The sequence below is a fragment of the Budorcas taxicolor genome, chromosome 12 (assembly GCF_023091745.1).
Source record: "Budorcas taxicolor isolate Tak-1 chromosome 12, Takin1.1, whole genome shotgun sequence".
Lineage (NCBI taxonomy): Eukaryota > Metazoa > Chordata > Mammalia > Artiodactyla > Bovidae > Budorcas > Budorcas taxicolor.
In genome coordinates this window covers 36,473,126-36,496,408 of record NC_068921.1, presented here as the reverse complement: position 1 = coordinate 36,496,408, position 23,283 = coordinate 36,473,126, and the positions used below count along the sequence as shown (strand labels likewise).

General features: G+C 41.2%; 2 protein-coding genes across 2 annotated transcripts in view; one reads left to right on the top strand and one right to left on the bottom strand.

The window, feature by feature from the left end:
* The window catches only part of RNF17 (ring finger protein 17), a 114,664-nt gene extending 110,632 nt beyond the window's left edge, over window positions 1-4,032 (top strand). The window contains exons 35-36 of the mRNA XM_052650187.1: window positions 485-674; window positions 3,934-4,032. Coding sequence (XP_052506147.1) covers window positions 485-674; window positions 3,934-4,032 — 289 coding nt within the window. The remainder of the gene's footprint in view (window positions 1-484; window positions 675-3,933) is intronic.
* Window positions 4,033-7,560: 3,528 nt separating this feature from the next.
* CENPJ (centromere protein J) overlaps window positions 7,561-23,283 on the bottom strand; it is a 36,198-nt gene continuing 20,475 nt past the window's right edge. Inside the window, exons 11-17 of the mRNA XM_052650245.1 lie at window positions 20,872-20,956; window positions 13,403-13,464; window positions 13,040-13,150; window positions 9,665-9,805; window positions 9,501-9,585; window positions 9,294-9,414; window positions 7,561-7,799 (exon numbers count right to left, since the gene is read on the bottom strand). Of these exons, the coding sequence (XP_052506205.1) occupies window positions 7,604-7,799; window positions 9,294-9,414; window positions 9,501-9,585; window positions 9,665-9,805; window positions 13,040-13,150; window positions 13,403-13,464; window positions 20,872-20,956 (801 nt within the window). The 3' untranslated portion in view covers window positions 7,561-7,603. The remainder of the gene's footprint in view (window positions 7,800-9,293; window positions 9,415-9,500; window positions 9,586-9,664; window positions 9,806-13,039; window positions 13,151-13,402; window positions 13,465-20,871; window positions 20,957-23,283) is intronic.

Genomic DNA, 23,283 nt, shown 5'->3' with positions numbered 1-23,283 from the left:
ACATTTGCACCAAATGTCCAACAGTTCCAGTTTCTCTCTATATCCTCACCAACACTTGTTATCTTCTGGGTGGTATTTTGTTTAATAGTAGCCATGCTAATGGGTATGAGGTGATATCATATCATATATGGCTTTCATTGGCATTTCCCTGATGATTAGTGATGTTGAACATCTTTTCATGTGCTTGTCGGCCATTTACAGCTCTTTGAAGAAATGTTGTTTTTAACATGAACATATATTCTCTCATTCTGCAAGGTGCCTTTTCACTCTATTGATTGTGCCTTTTGCATAGTTTTAAGTTTTGATATAATTGAATTTTCTTCTTCTGTTGCCTGTGCTCTTGGTCTCGTATCAAAGAAATCACTGCCAAATCCAACATCATAAAGTTTTCCCCTAATTGTGACATTCACATTTTTTTTAAGAGGGGTTTTTTTATTATTCTTTAAAAAAATTTTTTTTAATTTTAGAATTTCTTTTGTGACAGACTGCGTCAAATCCCTTTTCATCTTATGCAGTATCCAGCCCGAGCCATAAAGGTTCTCTTGGCAGGGTTTAAACCACCCTTGAGAGACGTAGGAAAGACAAGAATACCATATTGTCCAAAGTGGAGCATGGAAGCATTGTGGGCCATGATAGACTGTCTACAAGGAAAACAGCTTTATGCTTCTTCCATGGTAAGTATTTGTCTTAACTGACCAAGATTCTTTCGAAGCTATTTCAAGGATCCCTAGTAATTTTCTAAAGTGCTTTACATGTAAAATGCTTTAAAGTTTATAATTCTGTAAATACTATAGGATTAATTTTAAGGCTGGTTCAAATGATGTCTTAGTTTTATATAATTTATACTTAAGCTTTTGATTAGCCCTGCAATGATATAAAATATCAGGGATGTAATGACTAAGATAAAAAATGATCCAGATAAATATTCTGTAATTAAAGAATGGATAAGTCAATGAGGTTCTCAAGGCAAGAATACTGAAGTGGTTTGCCATTCCCTTCTCCAGGGGACCACATTCTGTCAGACCTCTCCACCATGACCTGTCCGTCTTGGGTGGCCCCAAACGGCATGGCTTAGTTTCAGTGAGTTAGACAGGGCTGTGGTCCATGTGATCAGACTGGCTAGTTGTCTGTGATTGTGGTTTCAGTGTGTCTGCCCTCTGACGCCCTCTCTCAGTGCCTACCTTCTTACTAGGGTTTCTTTTACGTTGGACGTGGGGTATTCCTTCACGGCTGCTCCAGCAAAGCACAGCCGCTGCTCCTTACAGCAGCTGAAGTCAAGTGGGCCTTAGGAAGCATCTCTACGAGCAAAGCTAGTGGAGGTGATAGAATTCCAGTTGAGCTATTTCAAATCCTAAAAGATGATGCTGTGAAAGTGCCGCACTCAATACGCCAGCAAACTTGGAAAACTCAGCAGTGGCCACAGGAGTGGAAAAGGTCAGTTTTCATTCAAATCCCAAAGAAAAGCAATGCCAAAGAACGGTCAAACTACCGCATAATTTCACTCATCTCACACATTAGTAAAGTGATGCTTAAAATTCTCCAAGCCAGGCTTCAGCAATACGTGAACCATGAACTTCCAGATGTTCAAGCTGGTTTTAGAAAAGGCAGACGAACCAGAGATCAAATTGCCAACATCCGCTGGATCATCGAAAAGCAAGAGAGTTCCAGAAAAACATCTATTTCTGCTTTATTGACTATACCAAAGCCTTTGACTGTGTGGATCACACTGTGGAAAATTCTGAAAGAGATGGGAATACCAGACCACCTGACCTGCCTCCTGAGAAATCTGTATGCAGGCTAGCAAGCAACAGTTAGAACTGGACATGGAACAACAGACTGATTCCAAATACAAAAAGGAGTATGTCAAGGCTCTATATTGTCATCCTGCTTATTTAACTTACACGCAGAGTACATCATGGGAAACACTGGGCTGGAAGAAGCACAAGCTGGAATCAAGGCTGCCCGGAGAAATATCAGTAACTTCAGATATGCAGATGACACCACCCTTATTGCAGAAAGTGAAGAGGAGCTAAAAAGCCTCTTGATGAAAGTGAAAGAGGAGAGTGAAAAAGTTGACTTACAGCTCAGCATTCAGAAAACTAAGATCATGGCATCTGGTCCCATCACTTCATGGCAAATAGATGGGGAAACAGTGGCTGACTTCATTTTTCTGGGCTCCAAAATCAGCCATGAAATTAAAAGACGCTTACTCCTTGGAAGAAAAGTTATGACCAACCTAGATAGCATATTCAAAAGCAAAGACATTACTTTGCCAACAAAGGTCCGTCTAGTCAAGGTTATGGTTTTTCCATTAGTCATGTATGGATGTGAGAGTTGGACTGTGAAGAAGGCTGAGCACCGAAGAATTGATGCTTTTGAACTGTGGTGTTGAAGAAGACTCTTGAGAGTCCCTTGGCCTGCAAGGAGATCCAGCCAGTCCATTCTAAAGGAGATCAGTCCTGGGTGTTCTTTGGAAGGACTGATGGATGCTAAAGCTGAAACTTCAATACTTTGGTCACCTCATACGAAGATTTGACTCACTGGAAAAGACTCTGATGCTGGGAGGGATTGGGGGCAGGAGAAGGGGACGACAGAGGATGAGATGGCTGGATGGCATCACTGACTCAATGGACATGAGTTTGAGTGAACTCCAGGAGTTGGTGATGGACAGGGAGGCCTGGCGTGCTGCGAATTCATGGGGTTGCAAAGAGTCGGACACAACTGAGCAACTGAACTGAACTGAACTGAATTCAATGAGGGGAACATGTAAACCACTAATAGAAGTAGAATGAATGAAGTGTGAATCAAATAAGTACAGGTATTTGCGGGTGAGACGCAGGGAGAAGCAGGAATGATTTCTATCTGAAGAGACTGGAATATGGTATTTGAGCCCCTGCCCAGTAGAGTACGACAGGGGAGAAGTGACATTTAAACTGCGTCTTAAAAGTTGGAAAAATTAGAACGGAATTGTGGTCAAAATCAGAGAAAGTGGTTTTCATGGTACTCATAATTATACTAATTTTGAATTGTTTAATGTAATAGAACTGTATGAAAAGGTTCAAATAAGAAAATCCAGGTCATGCTCAGTATTAATATGCCTTCTACTTTAGAGGCTTAGACACAAAAGGGAGACCCACAAACTCTGACTTGTACCCATGTTTAATAACACAGCTGTTTTAAAACTGGAAGATTATACACCAAAACTGTTTTTAAGTGTCATAAAATCTAGTATTATATATTTTATGTATTATAAAATCTAATATTTTATATATTTAAATATTATAAAATCTTCTGGAATGACAACACACATGGTGCAGCAACTGTCCCTTTAGATGGAAACATGTTCTTCAGTTCAGCTTCATCCTCACCACTATTGTTTCGCCCAACTTGCACTGATTTGAGGACCTGAGATTTGGGGATTTCTGATACATTGGCTGTGGCAAAAATGAGCTCTTAATGAAGTAGTGCTGTTACTAGAAAGTGCTTTTTGAAAACCTCTGTACATATCACACTCCTCTGTGTGCAGTAAAGAGCTTATGCAAGGTTTCTCTCAGAAACCAGTGAAAATACTAGCAGACCAAGTAAGTGTTCTTACAAATACATGTGTATTCACCTCATGAACAACAATCGAAATGTGGTGTGTGCATAAAAGTATACTTTATGTGTACAGTGCAAATGAATTTTAACAAGGAAGGTACTATGAGAGCCCCCTGGCTCAATCCAGGAAAACTTTGGGGATGAGTTACATTTCAAATAAAGTAGAAGACGGAAAGAATGGAATTTAGCAAGAAACCATCACAGATACCTTTGAAAGGACATAGTACCAGTTTATAAACAAACTTAGAGAATGCCTTGTCTCTCTTGCTAGCTGTAGGAGGAAACAGGCAGCAAAGACATGATGGTATTTTCTTGACAAAGATCTTTTCATTTTAGGCTCAGGTACCAGAACAAATGGTGACTTTATATGAAGATAAACAGTATCCAATTCATATGTCATTAGTAGAAATGGGGCTTGCAGACCAAGATGAATGATGTAAGTACCATGATTTCTTGTTCATCCTTACAGTCAGCTTCAGGGACAGCACTGACACAGCAGAGATTCACGCTGTTTCTCAAAGGAATGACAACCAAGCTCAACAAGAATCTCTCTTCTAGATTTCTCCTTAACAGGCCCTTCTATACTACTGAGTGTCAGTATCAGAAAGGTTCCATAGTTGTGAAAATGCTGGGACCAAACAGCTGTTCTGATTGTTCATGGTACCAGATAGTTTCGGGGTGTAAGGAGGAGAGCAGCACTGAAAATAATTCAGGATCGTAACTCTTACCTCTGCATATGGTACTACTGGACAACCAGTGTCCTAATAACAAAGATCATTAGGGTTAATCACTAAACAGCTCGCACTCTATCCATTCACAGAAGTGTAACACACGATTTAGTAACTAGATTTGAACATTAAGCAGAGGTTTAAAATAACACATTCTGTTTTTCAGGTATACAGTACAGAGCATCTGTAGAAGCCCAGAAGAAGGTTTTCTGTTACAATGTACACCATTTCAGGCTTATTTCCTTCACCTGTTCTGCAATACTGCTGGGCTTTTGTTTTTTTTTTTCCCTTACATGTTGAACTGTTAAGAACTGTTTGAAAAAAGTTAATAAATATTTGCTTTCAAGTATTTACTTATTTTAATTTTTAAATATTTTAGCCACATTAGGAAAAATATTTCCTATATATTCAGTTTAAGAAATAAGACACTGTCAGCACAGGTGTAGGTGCCTGTTCTACCCTTCCCCAATCATTCTCTTACCTACAAAGGAGGTGAATACTGTGAATTTGGCATTTATTGTACTTATATACCTTGGAGAAGGGTATGGCAACCCACTCCAGTATTCTTGCCTGGAGAATCCCATGGACAGAGGAGCCTGGTGGGCTACAGTCCATGGGGTCACAAAGAGTAGAACATGACTGAAGCGACTTAGCACGTGCTTATATGTCTTCATAATTTTACTGTATATGTAAGCATCCATAAACAATATACAGTTCTGTATATTTTTAAGTGTGTGCAGTATTACACAGTTGCCTTTCTCCCTACTTTATTTACAGTCTTTTATCCATACTGATATGCATAGCTGTTTTATTCACTTGCATTATTACATCCCTCTATGCACATCATTTATTGTTAGATCTTTAGGTTGTTACCAGTTTTTTCTCAATTATTCTACAGTAGGACCCTCTCTGTATCTATGAGTGGTTTTCTAGTGAATATACTTACCTCAGGACTTAGTAAATTCCATTAGTAATTGTTTTTCAAACTAACTCTACCATTAGTAATCTTGAGTTCCTTGCTGACATGCAGTGTGGCCAGACCATTATTTGCCAGTTTATGATACTACTATAAAGAGATACTTCATTTTTGTAATATGCATTCACTGGTTTAGTTGCTTATTTATTGCTCATTCATATCTTTTGTAATTTTAACTAGTAAGGCTTCTTAATGTATTTGGGTTATTAATCCTTTGTCAGATATGTGTATCTCTTCCTAGTCTGTGACTTTTCTTTTTGGGGTATCTTTGGACAAACTTTTGATTCATTAACCTTTAAGGTTTATGCTGTGTCTCATTTAAAAGTCTTTCTCAAGGGTGGACCTTGTGATCTAGGGGTTAGAATTTGGCACATTTACTGCCATGGCCTGAGTTCATTTTCCCGGGTTTGGGAACCTGAGATCCCAGAAGCTGTACAGCATGGGCCACCCAACCAGAAACAAAAATGGCTTTCTATCCTGAGGTTCAGTTCAGTTGCTCAGTTGTGTCCGACTCTTTGCGACCCCATGAATTGCAGCACACCAGGCCTCCCTGTCCATCACCAACTCCCGGAGTTCACCCAAACTCATGTCCATCGAGTCTGTGATGCCATCCAGCTATCTCACCCTCTGTCGTCCCCTTCTCCTCCTGCCCCCAATCCCTCCCAGCATCAGTCTTTTCCAATGAGTCAACTCTTTGCATGAGGTGGCCGAAGTACTGGAGTTTCAGCTTTAGCATCAGTCCTTCCAAAGAACACCCAGGACTGATCTCCTTTAGAATGGACTGGCTGGATCTCCTTGCAGTCCAAGGGACTCTCAAGAGTCTTCTCCAACACCAAGTTCAAAAGCATCAAATCTTTGGCGCTCAGCTTTCTTCACAGTCCAACTCTCACATCCATACATGACCACTGGAAAAACCATAGCCTTGACTAGACGGACCATTGTTGGCAAAGTAATGTCTCTGCTTTTGAATATGCTATCTAGGTTGGTCATAACTTTCCTTCCAAGGAGTAAGCGTCTTTTGATTTCATGGCTGCAGTCACCATCTGCAGTGATTTTGGAGCCCCCCAAAATAAAGTCTGACACTGTTTCCCCATCTATTTCCCATGAAGTGATACCAGGATCTTCATTTTCTGAATGTTGAGCTTTAAGCCAACTTTTTCACTCTCCTCTTTCACTTTCATCAAGAGGCTTTTTAGTTCCTCTTCACTTTCTGCCATAAGGGTGGTGTCATCTGCATATCTGATATTTCTCCCAGGAATCTTGATTCCAGCTTGTGCATCTTCCAGCCCAGCGTTTCTCATGATGTACTCTGTGTATAAGTTAAATAAGCAGGGTGACAGTATACAGCCTTGATGTACTTCTTTTCCTATTTGGAACCAGTCTGTTGTTCCATGTCCAGTTCTAACTGTTGCTTCCTGACCTGCATATAGGTTTCTCAAGAAGCAGGTCAGGTGGTCTGGTATTCCCACCTCTTTCAGAATTTTCCACAGTTTATTGTGATCCACACAGTCAAAGGCTTTGGCATAGTCAATAAAGCAGAAATAGATGTTTTTCTGGAACTCTCTTGCTTTTTCCATGATCGAGCGGATGTTGGCAATTTGATCTCTGGTTCCTCTGCCTTTTCTAAAACCAACTTTTCTAAATCCTAAGGTTACGTAAATATAATTCCTTATTTTCTCTGAAAACTTTTAACACTGCCTGGTTGTTTCTCAGGCCCCGCCTTTCTCACATGTCCTGTTTTGACCAGATACCACCCTCATTACAGCTGCTTTCTCCTCCCATGAGATTTGCACTCGCAGAATGAACTCTTCCTACCTGTTTGACTGATTTATAACTTCCCATTCTGTGACCTTGGTGGTAGATACAATGCTTTAATTTCAGCACTGATTGAGTATAGTGAGTGGAGAAATGATTCCTCCTTCAGTGATGTTTCTGAGCATGACCTTGATAGGGCCGACAGGCAGTAGGAAAATCTGTGTGATAAAAACTATGTGATACTGTATTTCTTGTACTTCCTGGTTTTCACAGCCATCACCAACCATAGAAAGCATCCCCTTATTAAAGTGTATGCTGCTTATGACCATAGAAGACAAGGGAGATGAATTAAAAATGAAAGCTGCCCTGTTCGTTTCAAACATAAAAAGAAGTTTTATACTCCAAAGTCTTTTCTATTTATTTATATACACACACAGACGCACACACACAGAGTATATAAATTAAACCACAGAATCCACAAGAAATGTACATTTCTTTTTAACAAGAAAATCAAGTTAGTGTCATTTCATGATGAGTCACAAAATTTTCATGACAGTTTTGTGTCCATGAGAACATTACCGTCCTTGTCTTTCATTCTTACTCGACCAGATGTGTACTTGGTCTCCTGATGCCCGTTTGTGTACACAGTTTTCACAGTGCCGTCTGGATACTCCCGTCTCTTGAACTGGGCTGTATGCAGTTCTCTTTGGCCATTATTAAACTCTATGATTTTGTTGCCATCTCTGTAAATTTTAAATAGAATTTAATTCCTTTATAAAAACATGAAGATTATAGCAGGAGAAATCTGGCAGTTATTCCTCCTCCAAGAGTATCCCTGGTCCTTATTTTAAGAATAATGTCTCATTATTAAACAAAGCTAGGGCGCTAAAGTTGAGAAGCTGTCAACTTCTCAACACAGATGTTTTTTTCTATTTTGGTTATTTCTCAAATTTCGTATGAACACATATGTGGCTCTCTGCCACATACAAAGGTTAGAGAGCCACTGCTCTAGTAAGTATGGCCTTGTGGTGTCTGCATCACCCAAGAGCTCACTAGAAATGCAAATTATTTGAGTGGGGCCCAGCAACAAGCCCTTGAACAGTCCCTCCAGATTCAGATGCACCCTTAAGTTTGAGAACCACTGCTGTAAGTGAAAAACAGCAGTTACCCTGAATGAATTGCACATTCGAAAGCTGCTAAGAGAATAAAAAGTTTTTATGACAAGAAAAACATGTAACTATGTGTGATGATGGATGTTAACTAGACTTTTGTAATCATTCTGCAGTATATATAAATATCTAGTAAATTTCTGTGGTACACCTGAAACTAATGTCATATGTCACACCTCAATTTAAAAATGATAATCCTGAATGAACTAATAACATGGGATGTGTCTGAGTACAGATGAGAAAAGACTGGCCATAAGATTAAATAGATGGCTCTAGGGAACTTTTTATAAGAGTCAAAATTGAGAAGTTTCTGAAATCTATATTGTACACATAAGCTTTTCCTCAAATTTTCTTTAGTTGAGCACCAGATAAAGAGCACCAGATTTCAGACCACAATAAGGGAAAACATCATGACCATAAGGAGTTCCTACATTATTGCCAAGTTTACATCACATAGTTCAAGTTAATGGGTACTTAACTGCTACACTCCAGGAAAGGAGGGTAAAACTAAAAACAGGACTGGATCTGACAAACCTCTATTACGGTTTTAATTATAATGGAACCTATAAGATGCTCTTCACTGTCGATTAAAGAAGTCACCTCTGACTTCAAGAAATTTAACATTCAGAAGGATAAAGAAAGAAATTGTTAATTTGGAATTGGCTTAGAGAGGCCAGAAGAGTAAAGTGCTTTGGCTGGGACAGGAAGACCCAGAAAATCAAAATACAGAGTCCAGTTATTCTTAACAATTGACAGGGAAGCTTCCCTTCTGTGTCTCACTCACTGTTTTCAAATTTCACCAAACTTATTTCTAAATAAGTATCTGCCATCCTTTTGTGAAGTGTTCTTTAGATATCCTTCAGATCGCTAGGCTAAAGACTAAGCAAACATTCGAATCCAGTGGTCTCAAACTTGTCCAAAATTCTAAAGTGCTGCAAACACATCTTACCTGCTCTCAGATTCTGAACTCAACTAAAATGTTGAATGACTTACTAAAGTTTTAAGATTTTTAAACTTCATTACTGATTGAAAGTTGAAAACCAGAAACCAACTTAACAGGTAACATACCGTTGTACTCTGACAACTGTACCATCTGGGAAAATGCTCTCTTCTTGTCCATCAGCAAACAAGTTTTTGATAGTCTGGTCAGGAAATGTGATTTCTTTTCTTCCATCTGGGAAATGTTTTTCTGTAAGAAAGGGGATTATTATAAATATTTTATTTTTAAAGGAAGGAAGAATTTAATAGAACTGAGAAGGCAGAGCAAGTTCTCACCTATTTGGCCATTAGAGAAATGTAGAACTTCCAGCCCTTCTGGGAATGTGGTGTGGGCAGTCTGCGTGGCTGCATAGTAGTAGATCTGTAAAGACAAGGAGTCAGCGCTACCACTCCTTCAGGGGTGTTGATGCTGCAGAGAAAACACACCTGTGGAAACCTACCACTCTCCCGTCTGGCATGACCTGCTTGATGTCACCGTTGAAGAAAGTGACAGTGACGGTCTCCCCATCTGCACTCACTTCCTTTCGCGTTCCATTTGGAAACAACACAACATGGCACCCGTTCTTATAAACCTTCTCTATCTACAAAAAAGAAAACCAAACTAGCAAAAATTTCCTGAGACCACATGACAAAAACGTCCCTAATTCTTATAAATTACTTACTTTGATATTTTTCATAATAAAAATTGATATTTCTCGGAGAGAAAAGTTCCAATTCAAAACAATCAACTTCACCTATTAGCACATCATGTCCATTCTTAAGTCACCTGTTCCCCCCAAACTTTTCAGTTGTTTTTTTAGGCAACCTTCAGATTATCAGTTCAGCTCTAAACACTTCAACAAATCTCTCTACTGAACAGTCAGTAACATAACCAAACTATTATCATCCCTAACAAGCTGTAATTCCCTCATTATATCATAACCTTCACACTGTTTTTCTTAAATTCGCCAAAAAAAAAGGCTTTGTATGGTTTACTTGAATATGGATGAAAACAAGGTCCACACACACTTGGGTTGATGTGTCTCTCCAATCTCAGTTTTTAATGGTCCCTCGTTTCCCGATTTTAATGCCAACTGTTGAAGGAATGAAGTCACTGAACATATAATATTGACCACATTGTGGATCTGGACAATTGCTTTTCTACTTTTGTGTCAGTTAACATGTTCTCATATCCTGTTTTTCCTTAAAAAACCCAGTAGTTACTCCCAAGGCTTGATTACATTCCAGGTGAATTATTCTGATGAGTCTCTTTTAGGTACACCAGTGGGCTCTGTATGACAGCGTATCCAGGAATTCAGTAAGTACGCAGCTGCCTCATGACCTCAGCACTGACTGGGTGGCATCATGAGACCCGTCAAACTTTCATCTGAGGTTTCAGCAGCCACTGATGACTGCTGCCCAAGACGCTTCCTTTCATTAGACCTCGTACACTGGTGATATCCTAATTTTCTCATTCCTCTTCTAAAAAAGAAAACCCTTCCTCATCAACAATTTGTTACGCGAAAGTGAAGTGTTGCTTTTGAACTGCGGTGTTGGAGAAGACTCTTGAGAGTCCCTTGGACTGCACGGAGATCCAACCAGTCCATCCTAAAGGAGATCAGTCCTGGGTGTTCATTGGAAGGACTGATGTTGAAGCTGAAACTCCAATACTTTGGCCACCTGATGCGAAGAGCTGACTCATTTGAAAAGACCCTGATGCTGGGAAAGATTGAGGGCAGGAGGAGAAGGGGACGACAGAGGATGAGATGGCTGGGTGGCATCATCGACTCGATGGACATGGGTTTGGGTGACTCCAGGAGATGGTGATGGACAGGGAGGCCTGGCGTGCTGTGGTTCATGGGGTCACAAAGAGTCAGACACGACTGGGCAACTGAACTGAAGGTAGAGTGTACAGGAAAACTACTTTAGGATAGAGGTAACAACTTCCTTCTGATTGCTGGTCTTTGTCCGTCACTCATTCCTCATGATTCACAGTGAACTTCAACCTTCTCATTTCTATAAGTAGACCAAAGAACCTAGAAAAGTACATGTTCTAGAAACCTAAGGAAAAATCCCCTCACCACCACCTCAGTAACAAACCCTGTTTCTGTCCCTTCCCTTGTCCTTCATTCTTTAACTGGAGCACCTAGCCAGGCTGTTCCCACTCAGAACCTTTCCCAAGCACAGGAATAATACTGTTGGGCTGAGGCAGAGAAGCAGCTAATCCAGGAAATATTTAAGGAAGGGTAGGGGATGGAACAACAGACTGGTTCCAAGTAGGAAAAGGAGTACGTCAAGGCTGTATATTGTCACCCTGCTTATTTAACTTCTATGCAGAGTACATCGTGAGAAACGCTGGACTGGAAGAAACACAAGCTGGAATCAAGATTGCCGGGAGAAATGTCAATAACCTCAGATATGCAGACGACACCACCCTTATGGCAGAAAGTGAAGAGGAGCTAAAAAGCCTCTTGATGAAAGTGAAAGAGGAGAGTAAAAAAGTTGGCTTACAGCTGAACATTCAGAAAACTAAGATCATGGCATCTGGTCCCATCACTTCATGGCAAATAGATGGGGAAACAGTAGAAACAGTATCAGACTTTATTTTTTGGGGCTCCAAAATCACTGCAGATGGTGACTGCAGCCATGAAATTAAAAGACGCTTACTCCTTGGAAGAAAAGTTATGACCAACCTAGATAGTATATTCAAAAGCAGAGACATTACTTTGCCAACTAAGGTCCATCTAGTCAAGGCTATGGTTTTTCCAGTGGTCATGTATGGATGTGAGAGTTGGACTGTGAAGAAGGCTGAGCGCTGAAGAATTGATGCTTTTGAACTGTGGTGTTGGAGAAGACTCTTGAGAGTCCCTTGGACGGCAAGGATATCCAACCAGTCCATTCTGAAGGAGATCAACCTTGGGATTTCTTTGGAAGGAATGATGCTAAAGCTGAAACTCCAGTACTTCGGCCACCTCATGCGAAGAGTTGACTCACTGGAAAAGACTCTGATGCTGGGAGGGATTGGGGGCAGGAGGAGAAGGGGACAACCGAGGATGAGATGGCTGGATGGCATCATGGACTCGATGGACGTGAGTCTGAGTGAACTCCGGGAGTTGGTGATGGACAGGGAGGCCTGGCGTGCTGTGATTCATGGGGTCGCAAAGAGTCGGACACAACTGAGCGACTGAACTGAACTGAACTGAGGAGATCCAACCAGTCCATCCTAAAGGAGACCTGTCCTGGGTGTTCACTGGAAGGACTAAAGCTGAAGCTGAAACTCCAATACTTTGGCCACCTCATGCAAAGAGTTGACTCATTGGAAAAGACCCTGATGCTGGGAGGGATTGGGGCCAGGAGAAGGGGACGACAGAGGATGAGATGGCTGGATGGCATCACCGACTTGATGCACATGAGTTTGGGTGAACTCCAGGAGTTGGTGATGGACAGGGAGGCCTGGCATGCTGTGATTCATGGAGTCGCAAAGAGTCGGACACAACTGAGTGACTGAACTGAACTGAACTGAGGGCATACAACTGAGGCTTTTATAAGTACTAGGGGTTACCAAGGCTTTCAGTCGTATCTGGGGAAAGAACAACAAGTTTAAACAATTGGACTGTACTCCTCCTCTTGTTGCATCTCTCAGTTAGAAATGGCAACTAAATGCATTTTCATTTATGAAGTGTTTTCAGAGGAGTCCAAAGGTTCAGGCTGAGGACATGTACCAAAGCATTGAAGACCTTAAGCCCCATGAAGTCTCAAAAGTCAATGATTTTAGAATCTGTTTCAACTATATTTTAACCCATGTCTTTTTTTTATTAAAAAAAAAAAAAAGTAACCTTTCCATCAGGATGGCTGATTTCTCCCTCAATTTCCTCTTTTTCATCCTCCTCTTTAAAGTCAGGATCTGGAAAGTTCACTGGTTCAGGCAGCTCCCTGGGTGAGGCCGTCTATAAGGACAGGAGGCTCTTAGTCTGTGCTATATGACATGTAATAAAAATCTCAAGCAGCTAAAACTTTAACACTTATGTCCAAAAGCCAAATTTCACTATTATAGGATTCTATGGCTATTGTTGGTGTTGTATAGAAAACCTTTACGATGTTAAGTAAAAAGCTTCCTTTAGAAATGGAAACTTAAACCAGTTCACTAATCAACCATAAGCCTAAGAAATATGTCTGAATATATAAAAGCAAAGATTTACCTGTCCCTTCTCCAAGCTGCCTAAATCACGAGGCTCAGACTTGGATCTTTGAGATGGACTGCCTGTTAGAATATTATTGTCAGAATTAGTTTGATTATTTAATTGAAAGATTTTAGTTTACTCAATACTATGGTCAAACATTTCCTTAGTTCACTCTTTTTTACCCATTATTTAAGAAAGTTTTAGTATTTTTCTTAACTAATTCCTAGCTCTTCATTATATACATTCAAATGCTTATTCAAATACTTAAGTCGTGATGACCAAGAAAGACAAAGACAGTATCCGTTTTCTGAAAGTTTACAACCTCTTTCTGGAGAAGAGACACATGCTCAACCAACCTAACAGATAAACCTGAAGGTGCTCTGGAGACAGTCACCAGGAGCTTTAGTTAAGAGGGCAGAAATGGAGAACAAAGAGTAGAAGCATCCAGAAAGACACAGAGAATCTGGCTTGAAAAAGAAGCTGGACAGACCTAATGGCTATGGTCTAAACTTTTTAGATCATGACCAATACACCCAATTATACTGTGTATTAGTACACACATTATAAAATAAGCACACATGCGTGTACGCGCTCACACATAGACACCACACCACCACAGCAACAACAAACTGAAGTTAGGTTAAAAAGGCACTAAAGTTCTAATATTGTCTTCCTATATGCCAATGGATAGTAGTCCTAAATTTGAAGGGTTTCAAGCTCAAGTGCCAGGATCTGACTTACATGTAAAAAACCAGAATGGATCCTGAATGCTCCAAGAATGGAGAAGAGCAAAGGTAGAGGGTCCACTAAGCAGGCTGTGGGCATCTATGGAGATGGCAGTTTGTGTGCTGTGTCAAATAACAGACCCAAGGATCCCAAGTTGCCAGGTACTAGCAATTTCATACGCTTCAACATACTTAATCAATTCAGAAAAACATCAACATCAGAGGAAATTCGTTTAAGGACAGATGGGAATGCAGGGGAGTGGGGAGTAAAGATAAAAGGAATCAAGGAGCACACAGAGGTTTTGGCTAAATGACCAACTTCCCCCACGTCACAGGTACAAAAACCACACTGCAGTCTGAGCTCTGTGTTAACATCACCTCTGAATCCTGTAATCACCCTCCACAGAAGAGACTAATATCCTCATTTTATAGGCAAGAGGACTACCCATAAAGAAGTGAAATTCAACTACATTAAAGAAAGAAACTGGGGAACTTTTAAGGTGACATCAGCGTCATGGCAGCTAAGCCATTCTTCTTTCCCCTTAACAAGTAACTTGACATTTGTAACTGAACAAAAGAGCCTCAACGCCTTACACCCAGGGATCTAGGGGGATTCTTGCCCACCCGTGCATCTGAAGATAGACCAGACCTCAGTAGGAGTTGTGGACCCAAGGGACTCAGCAAACCCATCCCATCCCCACTCACTATGGGAAGAAAAGCCTGGAGAGAGTGGACCTGAAGATGTCCAGGGTAGACGAGCAGGCTACCAGGGCAGGACAGAGACAAGTTTGTATGCAGAGCAGAGGGGAACCCGAGAGAGCTGCCCCCAGCCCAGGGGACAGCACGTGGACCTGAGCTGTGTTGTGGTGGCAGACCACCTCTCCCGAGGAGGACATGGAAAGCTTGAGTGGGGAACAGCTGCCCAGCCACCTACCATGTGGCTCACAAGCTGCTTTCTCTCCAGGAGCACCTGAACTGAGGAGGGACTGGACCTCCACGACTAGGGGGTGTCAGGAAAAGAGGAGGGGAACAGGTAAGAACATCATGGGCATGGAGGGATGCAGCTCCTGCTGTCCACTGCAGGACCTCTACTGGAGGTCCACCCATGCCACTCAAGGGTTGCCCCCTGGGCCCACACCCCCACTGCTGCCAGCTCCTTGTGTGTCTGCATGGAGTGCTCAGAAAATAGGCCACAGTCAGTCTGCGGACAGGGAAGGAAGCACAAACTTGAGCTATGGCCCTACCTCCTGGAAAACAAACGTTTCTAGCAGCCAGCCTGCTGAATTGAAGGAACCAATGAAGTCATAAAAGCTTTGTTAAGGAAGTATCTGCTACTTCAAATTCTGGAGGTGAAGAATTCAATGACAGATGAAGAATGCAACAGAGAGCATCTACAGCAGAGCAGACCAGATGGAAAGAACAAGCGACTTGGGAAACACAAATTCAAGAATAATACAGCTAGAAAAGGAGATGAAACTAAGAAAGCCAACAAGAGCTACTGGATTCCCACTAGAAGGGCAAATACTTGATTAACTTGTTCCAGAAGAGGAGTGGTATAAAGGGGCACAGAGTTTAAGAAATCAGAGCTTTTATTATTTAAAGAAATAATAGGTGAGAACTTCCTAAATCAATGATAATAAACCTTCAAGGCAGCCAGGGGAAAAAAAGAAGTATCCTATGAAGGCACAGTCTTAGGCTCTCAGTGGATTTCTCAGCAGAAACCCCAAAGGCCAAAACAGGAAAACAACATATCCAAAGTATGAAACAAAAACTGCCCACCCAGACTACTTTATCCGGCAAAGTTATCCTTCAGATATGAAGGGGGAAATAAAGGCTTTCCCACACAAAAACTGAGGTAGTTCAGCATCACCTGACCTATAAGACACTGCATGAAATGCTGAAAGGATATCTTCAAGTAGAAACAAAAAGATGCTAACCAGCAACAAGACAACATGAAAGTACACAACACAACACACTGGTAAATGTGAACAGTCAGATGATAAAAAAGCAAAAACCTAATCCACCTAATTATAGTATAACGTTTAAAGAATATTTTTTAAAACTCCAGCTATGGAATTCCCTGAAAGTCCAGTGGTGGGGACTCTGCACTTCCACTGTAGGAGGTAAAGGTTCGGTCCCTACTGGAGGAACTAAGATCCCGCATGCTGTGCAGTGCTGCGAAAAAAAAACACCAGCTACTGTGTTACTGAAATCAGAGCATAAAAAAGGCAAATTGTGACATCAAAACATAAAAGGGTGGTGGAGCCTTTATAATGATAAGTTGCTAATAGCACACAGCAGATTGTTTTATCTTTGAGATGTTGACCACAAGCAAAAATCTAGAGTTGATCCACAAATACAACAAAACGAGATGAAGCACACCACCATGGGAAAAAGTTTATAGAGGAAGGCAGAAACGGGGGAAAAGAAACAATGGAAATAGAAAACCAAAAGAAAGCAATCAATAGGATGGCAGTCATAAGTCCTTACATATCAATAATCAACTAATGTAAATGCCCATAGAACAGAATAGAAAACCCCCTACATATACAATCAACTAATACTCAACAAGGGAGTTAAGAACACCCAATGCGGGGGAATGCACAGTCTCTTTATAAAACAGTGCAAAAACTGAACACATGCAGAAAAACGGAATTGGATCTCTCTCACACCACTCACAAAATGAACTCAAAATGGATCAGGCTTAAACATAAGACCTGGTACTGTAAAAGTTCTAGAGCAAAACAAAACAAAGAAGCTCCTTAACAACAGTCTTGGCAATAATTTCTTGGCTATAACATCAAAAGCACAAACACCAAAAGCAAAAACCATCAAACTTAAAAGTTTCTGCCCAGCAAAGAATCAACAAATAACCTACAGAATGAGAGAAATGTTTTATAAACCATCTATCAAATTAAGAGTTAATATACAAAATATATAAAGAACTCATGTGTGCACTTTAGTCGTGTCTGACTCTGCGACCCTATGGACTGTAGCCCACCAGGCTCCTCTGTCCAAGGGATTCTCCAGGCAAGAACACTGGAGTGGGGTCCCATACCCTTCTCCAGGGCATCTTCCCAACCGCGGGATCAAACCCAAGTCTCTTAGGTCTCCTGCATTGGCAGGTGGGTTCTTTACCACTAGCACTACCTGGGAGGCCCTAAAGAACTCATACAACTCAATAATTAAAAAACAGAGCACAAAAAAATACAATTTAAAAATGGGTTGAGGGCTTTCTGTGCTGGTAGTACTCTCGCAAACATGGTGAATGTTCCTAAAAGCCGCTGAACTAAGTATGGCAAACACCAACCCCACAAAGTAACCCAGTGCAAGAAAAGCAAGGATTCTCTGCATCCCCAAGGAAAGTAGCATTATGACAGGAAGCAGAGGGGCTCTGGTGGGCAGACTAAGCCGATTTTCCAGAAAAAGGCTAAAACTACAAAGATTGTACTGAGGCTTGAATACGTTGAGGTGTTGAGCCCAACTGCAGATCTAAGAGAATGCTCGTTATTAAGAGATGCAAGTATTTTGGGCTGGGAGGAGATAAGAGAAAGGGCCAAGTGATCCAGTTTTGACCTTCATGTTTTGTTTTATTAAAAAGACAATAAAAATTTGAGATTGTTTATGTGCTCGCTTCGGCAGCACGTATACTAAAAATTTGAGATTGTTTTAAAAAAATAAAAATGGGCAGAGGAACTAACTAGAAAATATTTTTAAACATGGTATCCAAATGTCCAAGAGGTATATGAAAAGATGCTCAACATCACTAATCATGAGGGAAATGGATATCAATGGCTATCAAAAAAAAAAACCCAGACAAGCGATAACAAGTATTATCCTGTTGGGTACCAAGGATGTGGAGAACAGGAAACCCTTGTACAATGGCGGTGGGAATACAAATTGGCACAGCCACTAGGGAACAGTATGCACATTCCTCAAAAAATTAAAAACATAATTACCATACAATTCAGCAATTCCACTTCTGAGTATATATATCCAAAGGAAATGGAAACAGGATATTGAAGAGATACATACATTCCCATGTTTACTCCAGTATTATTCACAATAGTCAAGATATAGAAATAACCTAAAGTGCCCTTCCATGAATGAAGAAAATGTAGTAAATATATACCAGGGAATATTGCTGTATGGTATAACTTATATGTGGAATTTCAAAAAGCCACACATTAAAACAGAGAATAAAACAGTGGTTACTAAGGGCTAGGAGGTGAAAGTTAGGGTATACCAACTTGCAGTGAGCTGTAAATAAGTCCTAGAGATACAAAGCACAGTGTAGTGAACAATACTATGCTATAATCATCAAACTTGCTAAGAAAACTAGATCTTAATTATTCCGACCACCAAAAAAGAAATCATAACTGTGATTTAATAGAGGTTCTAGGTATGGACAAATTGACAGTCACATTACAATATCTAAATGCATCAAATCAACATGATAGACACCTCAGATTTACACAATGTTATAGCGCCGAAGAATTAATGCTTTTGAACTGTGGTGTTGGAGAAGACTCTTAAGAGTCCCTTGGACTGCAAGAAGATCCAACCAGTCCATTCTGAAGGAGATCAGCCCTGGGATTTCTTTGGAAGGAATGATGCTAAAGCTGAAACTCCAGTACTTCGGCCACCTCATGCAAAGAGTTGACTCACTGGAAAAGACTCTGATGCTGGGAGGGATTGGGGGCAGGAGGAGAAGGGGACGACCGAGGATGAGATGGCTGGATGGCATCACTGACTCGATGGATGTGAGTCTGAGTGAACTCCGGGAGTTGGTGAGGGACAGGGAGGCCTGGCGTGCTGTGATTCATGGGGTCGCAAAGAGTCGGACACGACTGAGCGACTGAACTGAACTGATATGTCAGATATATTTCAATTAAAAAAGATACTTTTCATATCTTTAACATATTAAGAGTAAAAAAAGACAAGCTAGACACTGGGAGAAGATACCTGCAGTACATGAAACTTAGGGTTATGAGGATGTGGGGACCCTCCCACAAACAATAAAGAAAGAGACAGCTCCACAAAATAAAGATCTCATCCATTTCTTCTCAAAAGATGAATTCTGAACAGCCACTAAACACAGGCAAATGTGTTCAACATATTTAGTAATGGTGATGCAAATTAAAACTATTAGATACAGATGCACTCCTAACAGACTGGCATGAATTTAATTCTGAAAATCGAGTAATAACAAGATGTGGAGCAAAGCAAGCACTTACATTGCTGATGAGAGAGTAAAATCACTTTTGGGAAATTTTTGGCAATATCTGTTAAAGATATTCCTACAAATTACTCAGTAACTCTAGCCCTAGGTATATGTCTTAGAGAAATAAATGTATACCAGCAATGTGTAGCAAAGTTCACAGCATCATTGTTTAACATCCCAAAACTTAAAAGAATACCATGGAATACATACAGCATGACTAACTCTTCAGAAAGCTCAAAAAAAGTGAAACTTTTTTTTTATGGACTATACCTATGAAAGTAGAAACTATTTTCAAGGAGAAGCAATGTAATATGATCACAGAAGAGGCAGTTCTGAGGTGTTGCTAATTCTTATTGTGGGAAGTGGTTACTCATATTTCCTTTATAATTTTCAAACCACATGTTATATCCATTTCTATAAATTTAATTTACAGAAATACTTTCTAAAACTTCCAGGCAGATTAAAGACCCAGGTGTGAAAACATAGAAGAAAATAGTGTATTTGTGACTCGATGTTTGAAAAGGATTTCTTAGCCACAAAAAGCAAAAACCATTTAAAAAAATTGATTAAATTCAATATTAAAAGGAAAAACACATGTATAAAGAAACACAAACCAAAAAGCTAAATATAGATGGGCAGAAGATACTGGCAGTGCTTATAATTAACTTTAATAAGCAAAACCTTACAAGCGCACACACGGAGTTTTAAACGGGCAAAAGAGATGAACAGGCAATTCACAAGAGGAAACTCAAATGTCCACTAAATATCAAAAGATGTTCACATTACCTCATCAGTTATCAGAGAAATGCGTATTTAAATGACAGTGACTCTTCATTTCACACCCATCTCACTGGCCAAATTAAAGTCTAAGCAGATCAAGTGTTAGCAAGCACAAAGAGCATGTTCTGTTGACAATAAAAAAAACTGCAAAGGGAAGTGAAAGTCGCTCAGTTGTGTCCAACTCTCTGTGACCCTAAGGACTGTATAGTCCATGGATTTCTCTAGGCCAGAATACTGGAGTGGGTAGCCATTCCCTTCTCCAGGAGATCTTCACAACCCAGAGATTGAACCCAAACATCTCCTCAACTGAGACAAACCTGATGTCTATATCCTATATCCTACCCCTGACATTTGTCTAAGAGAAACTCACATGACCAAGACTTGTCCTATTCATTCTGTGACAGACATGGAAAACATGAATGCCCATCAACAAGACAGCTTAACTGTGGCAAATATACATGGAATATGTATAGCTGGAGTTTATATGTATTACTGAGGGTAGGTCTTAAAACATTGAGAGAGAAAGCAAATGGCGGAGGGATGGAGTATGACACAATACTATGTTGATTTATGGACACAATGTACTAAAAGAATGAAAAATAAGAAAAGGAATGTGGTCTGGGTGCAAATTAACTGGAAGTAGGATACATAGGGGCTTCAATTACATTTGAAATATCTTATTTCTATTAAGTTGGTATAAATTCTCCACTCTTTAAATTTCTAAAATATTTTATAAAAAGATCATGCAACTATCTTACCTTGTGTTGGCAAATGATTTTTTTTGTACTTTTCTACCTGGGTTCCTGAAGAAATCTGACTCTTTTGAAATCGAATTGATGAATTCTATAGTATGAGAAAATGTTGAATATAAAATTAGTTTAGTCTACACATTAGTACAAGGAAAGAAAGTAACAGAACTCAGCTTGCAAAGGGAATATTTTAAGTGTGTTCAATTTATGCTGCGCTCATGTATACTGAGTGAACAAGCAGAGTGAACCAGCTGCTCCTAGGAATGGACTACACGCATCCTCACACGCTACCTCTGGAGATACATTCACTCCTCAAGTGAGGCACAGCAGACAATGTGAAACAACAGTTTTTGTGATGTTACCAGAGCGGTCAGAGGAGAGGGCTGGAACTCATGGTCAGACACCAGGAGACTGCACACACTGTCCTCCCACCCCCCAGGGTTAGAGGTCAGTGGAGATGTCCTCCTTACTCCCATCTCCTCCTCCAGCCAGATCTCCTTCTCTCCTGCCCAGTCTCATCCACGTGCCCTGCTTGTCAGGAGATGATGCCATAGCTGCCACCTCTAGACCACTCTCTCCCACCTCAGCTAGTACTCCAGCGGACAAAGGAGAACTAGTCATTATCAATATCTGCAATTATTAAGAGCTGCAAAAGTATCAATTTCAGAGCAACTTACGAAATAATAATCATTCAAAAAGCCAGTGCCATTTAATAAATTGCCAAAGTATTTAGGGGTGAGATGCCACAATTTCTGCCATTACCTTCAAATGGTTCAGCAAAACACTTTACATGGAAATGTGGCAAAATGTGAACAATGATTGGATCTAGGTGAGTGTTCAGGTATTCATCATACTATTCTTTCAAATTTGTTTGGCTCAACTTTCATAATAACATGTAGGGAGGTGGGGAATCTCACCCTCTGACTCCACATCCTGTCTTCCCAGCTCACCCCACTGACACCCTCCCTCCTTCCAGGGCTTACAGCCTGCAGGGTCCCACGATCCACTGATCGTGTCTCCTGCATCTCCCCAAACCTCTGCCCTTCTTGAGCAGACTGAAATCATGGCTCACTGCAGTAACTCTTACTATATATACTGTCAACTTCCACACCCCTCTCACTCTGGTATTCACTGGGCTGACATACCTCTGCTAACTGTCTACCATTTACACTCGAAAAGCTGAATAAGCAAAAATAACATAATTCCTACTTGAAACATACCATCTCTAACCTCTGGAGTCAGACCACATTTCCCCCTCGCTTTGCGCTCTTGCAGACCCCGACTTCCTGTCCCTCCCTCCCCTCAAAGCTCCCAGAGCCTCCTCCATCCCCCCTCTCAGCAGAGAGCCAGGCTTCCCAGTCCTCTGAGAAAAGGTAAAGGGCTGGGGGAACTTCCCACCAAGGGCTCTCCCACGTCCAGCTCTGGGTTCACCCCTGAGCTGCCCCATCACCAGGCACAGACGTCCACGCCAGTGCCTCCACCCCTCAAACCCCAGCTCCTCTCCACGTGCACACCACTTCAATGACCCTCAGGCTGTATCCTACATCAAGGTTTTCCTCTCCGCCTACTCAGTCCTACTAATACATAAACACTTGTTAACTTTCCCGTCTTAAAACAAAACAAAAAAAACTTCCCCTGCAGCTACTACCTCATTTCCTCGTATTTACTACAAGACTTCTGCACAAAGCTTTACACTCTGTCTGAAGCTTCTCACTCTCACCCAGTCAGGCTTTCCTCTGGCAAATTCGAGGATCCACTTTCAGCCCTCGCCTTACTCAGCAGCAGCCTCTGAGGCTCGGGCCTCTCTGCCTACTGTACTTGGCCCTTAGGACACCACACTAACCTCCCCACTTCAGCTCTGGTTCTTTCTCCTCACCATCCATACCTTCAGCCCTAATGGTCTGGTCTCTCCCACACATTCTGCGGGCCCCAAACTTCTAACCCAGACCTGACCTTCTCTAGATACACACCCAACTCTGCCCCGTGTCCACCTGATGTCCAGCAGGCAATTCAAACTCACCTGACCTAATCTGAGCTCCTAACATCCATACCCCGGGAAATCTGTACTCTCTTTTGAAGGGACAAGTGATAAATGGCCAAAAAAAAAAAACGACTCTCGACTTGGAAGCCCACTTTCCTGCTGTCACACCCCATACCCAGTTTATCACTAAATCCCACCCACATCTCCACCCCCCCAACTGCGCCGCAGCCTCAGCCACCAGTCTCTGTTTAAGGCCACAATCCCCCAATGCTCCTGAGCCCACCTCAGTCCACACTCACATCTGCAGCAGGGGGACCGCCCCGCCCATGCATCCTTCCGAGAGTTAAGAGATCTCACTCAGAAGAAAAGGCAGCACTCTGGGAAGTGACTAAGGCCTAAGGAAAGCTGCACCGGCCACTCCAAGCCCATCTGCAATGTCA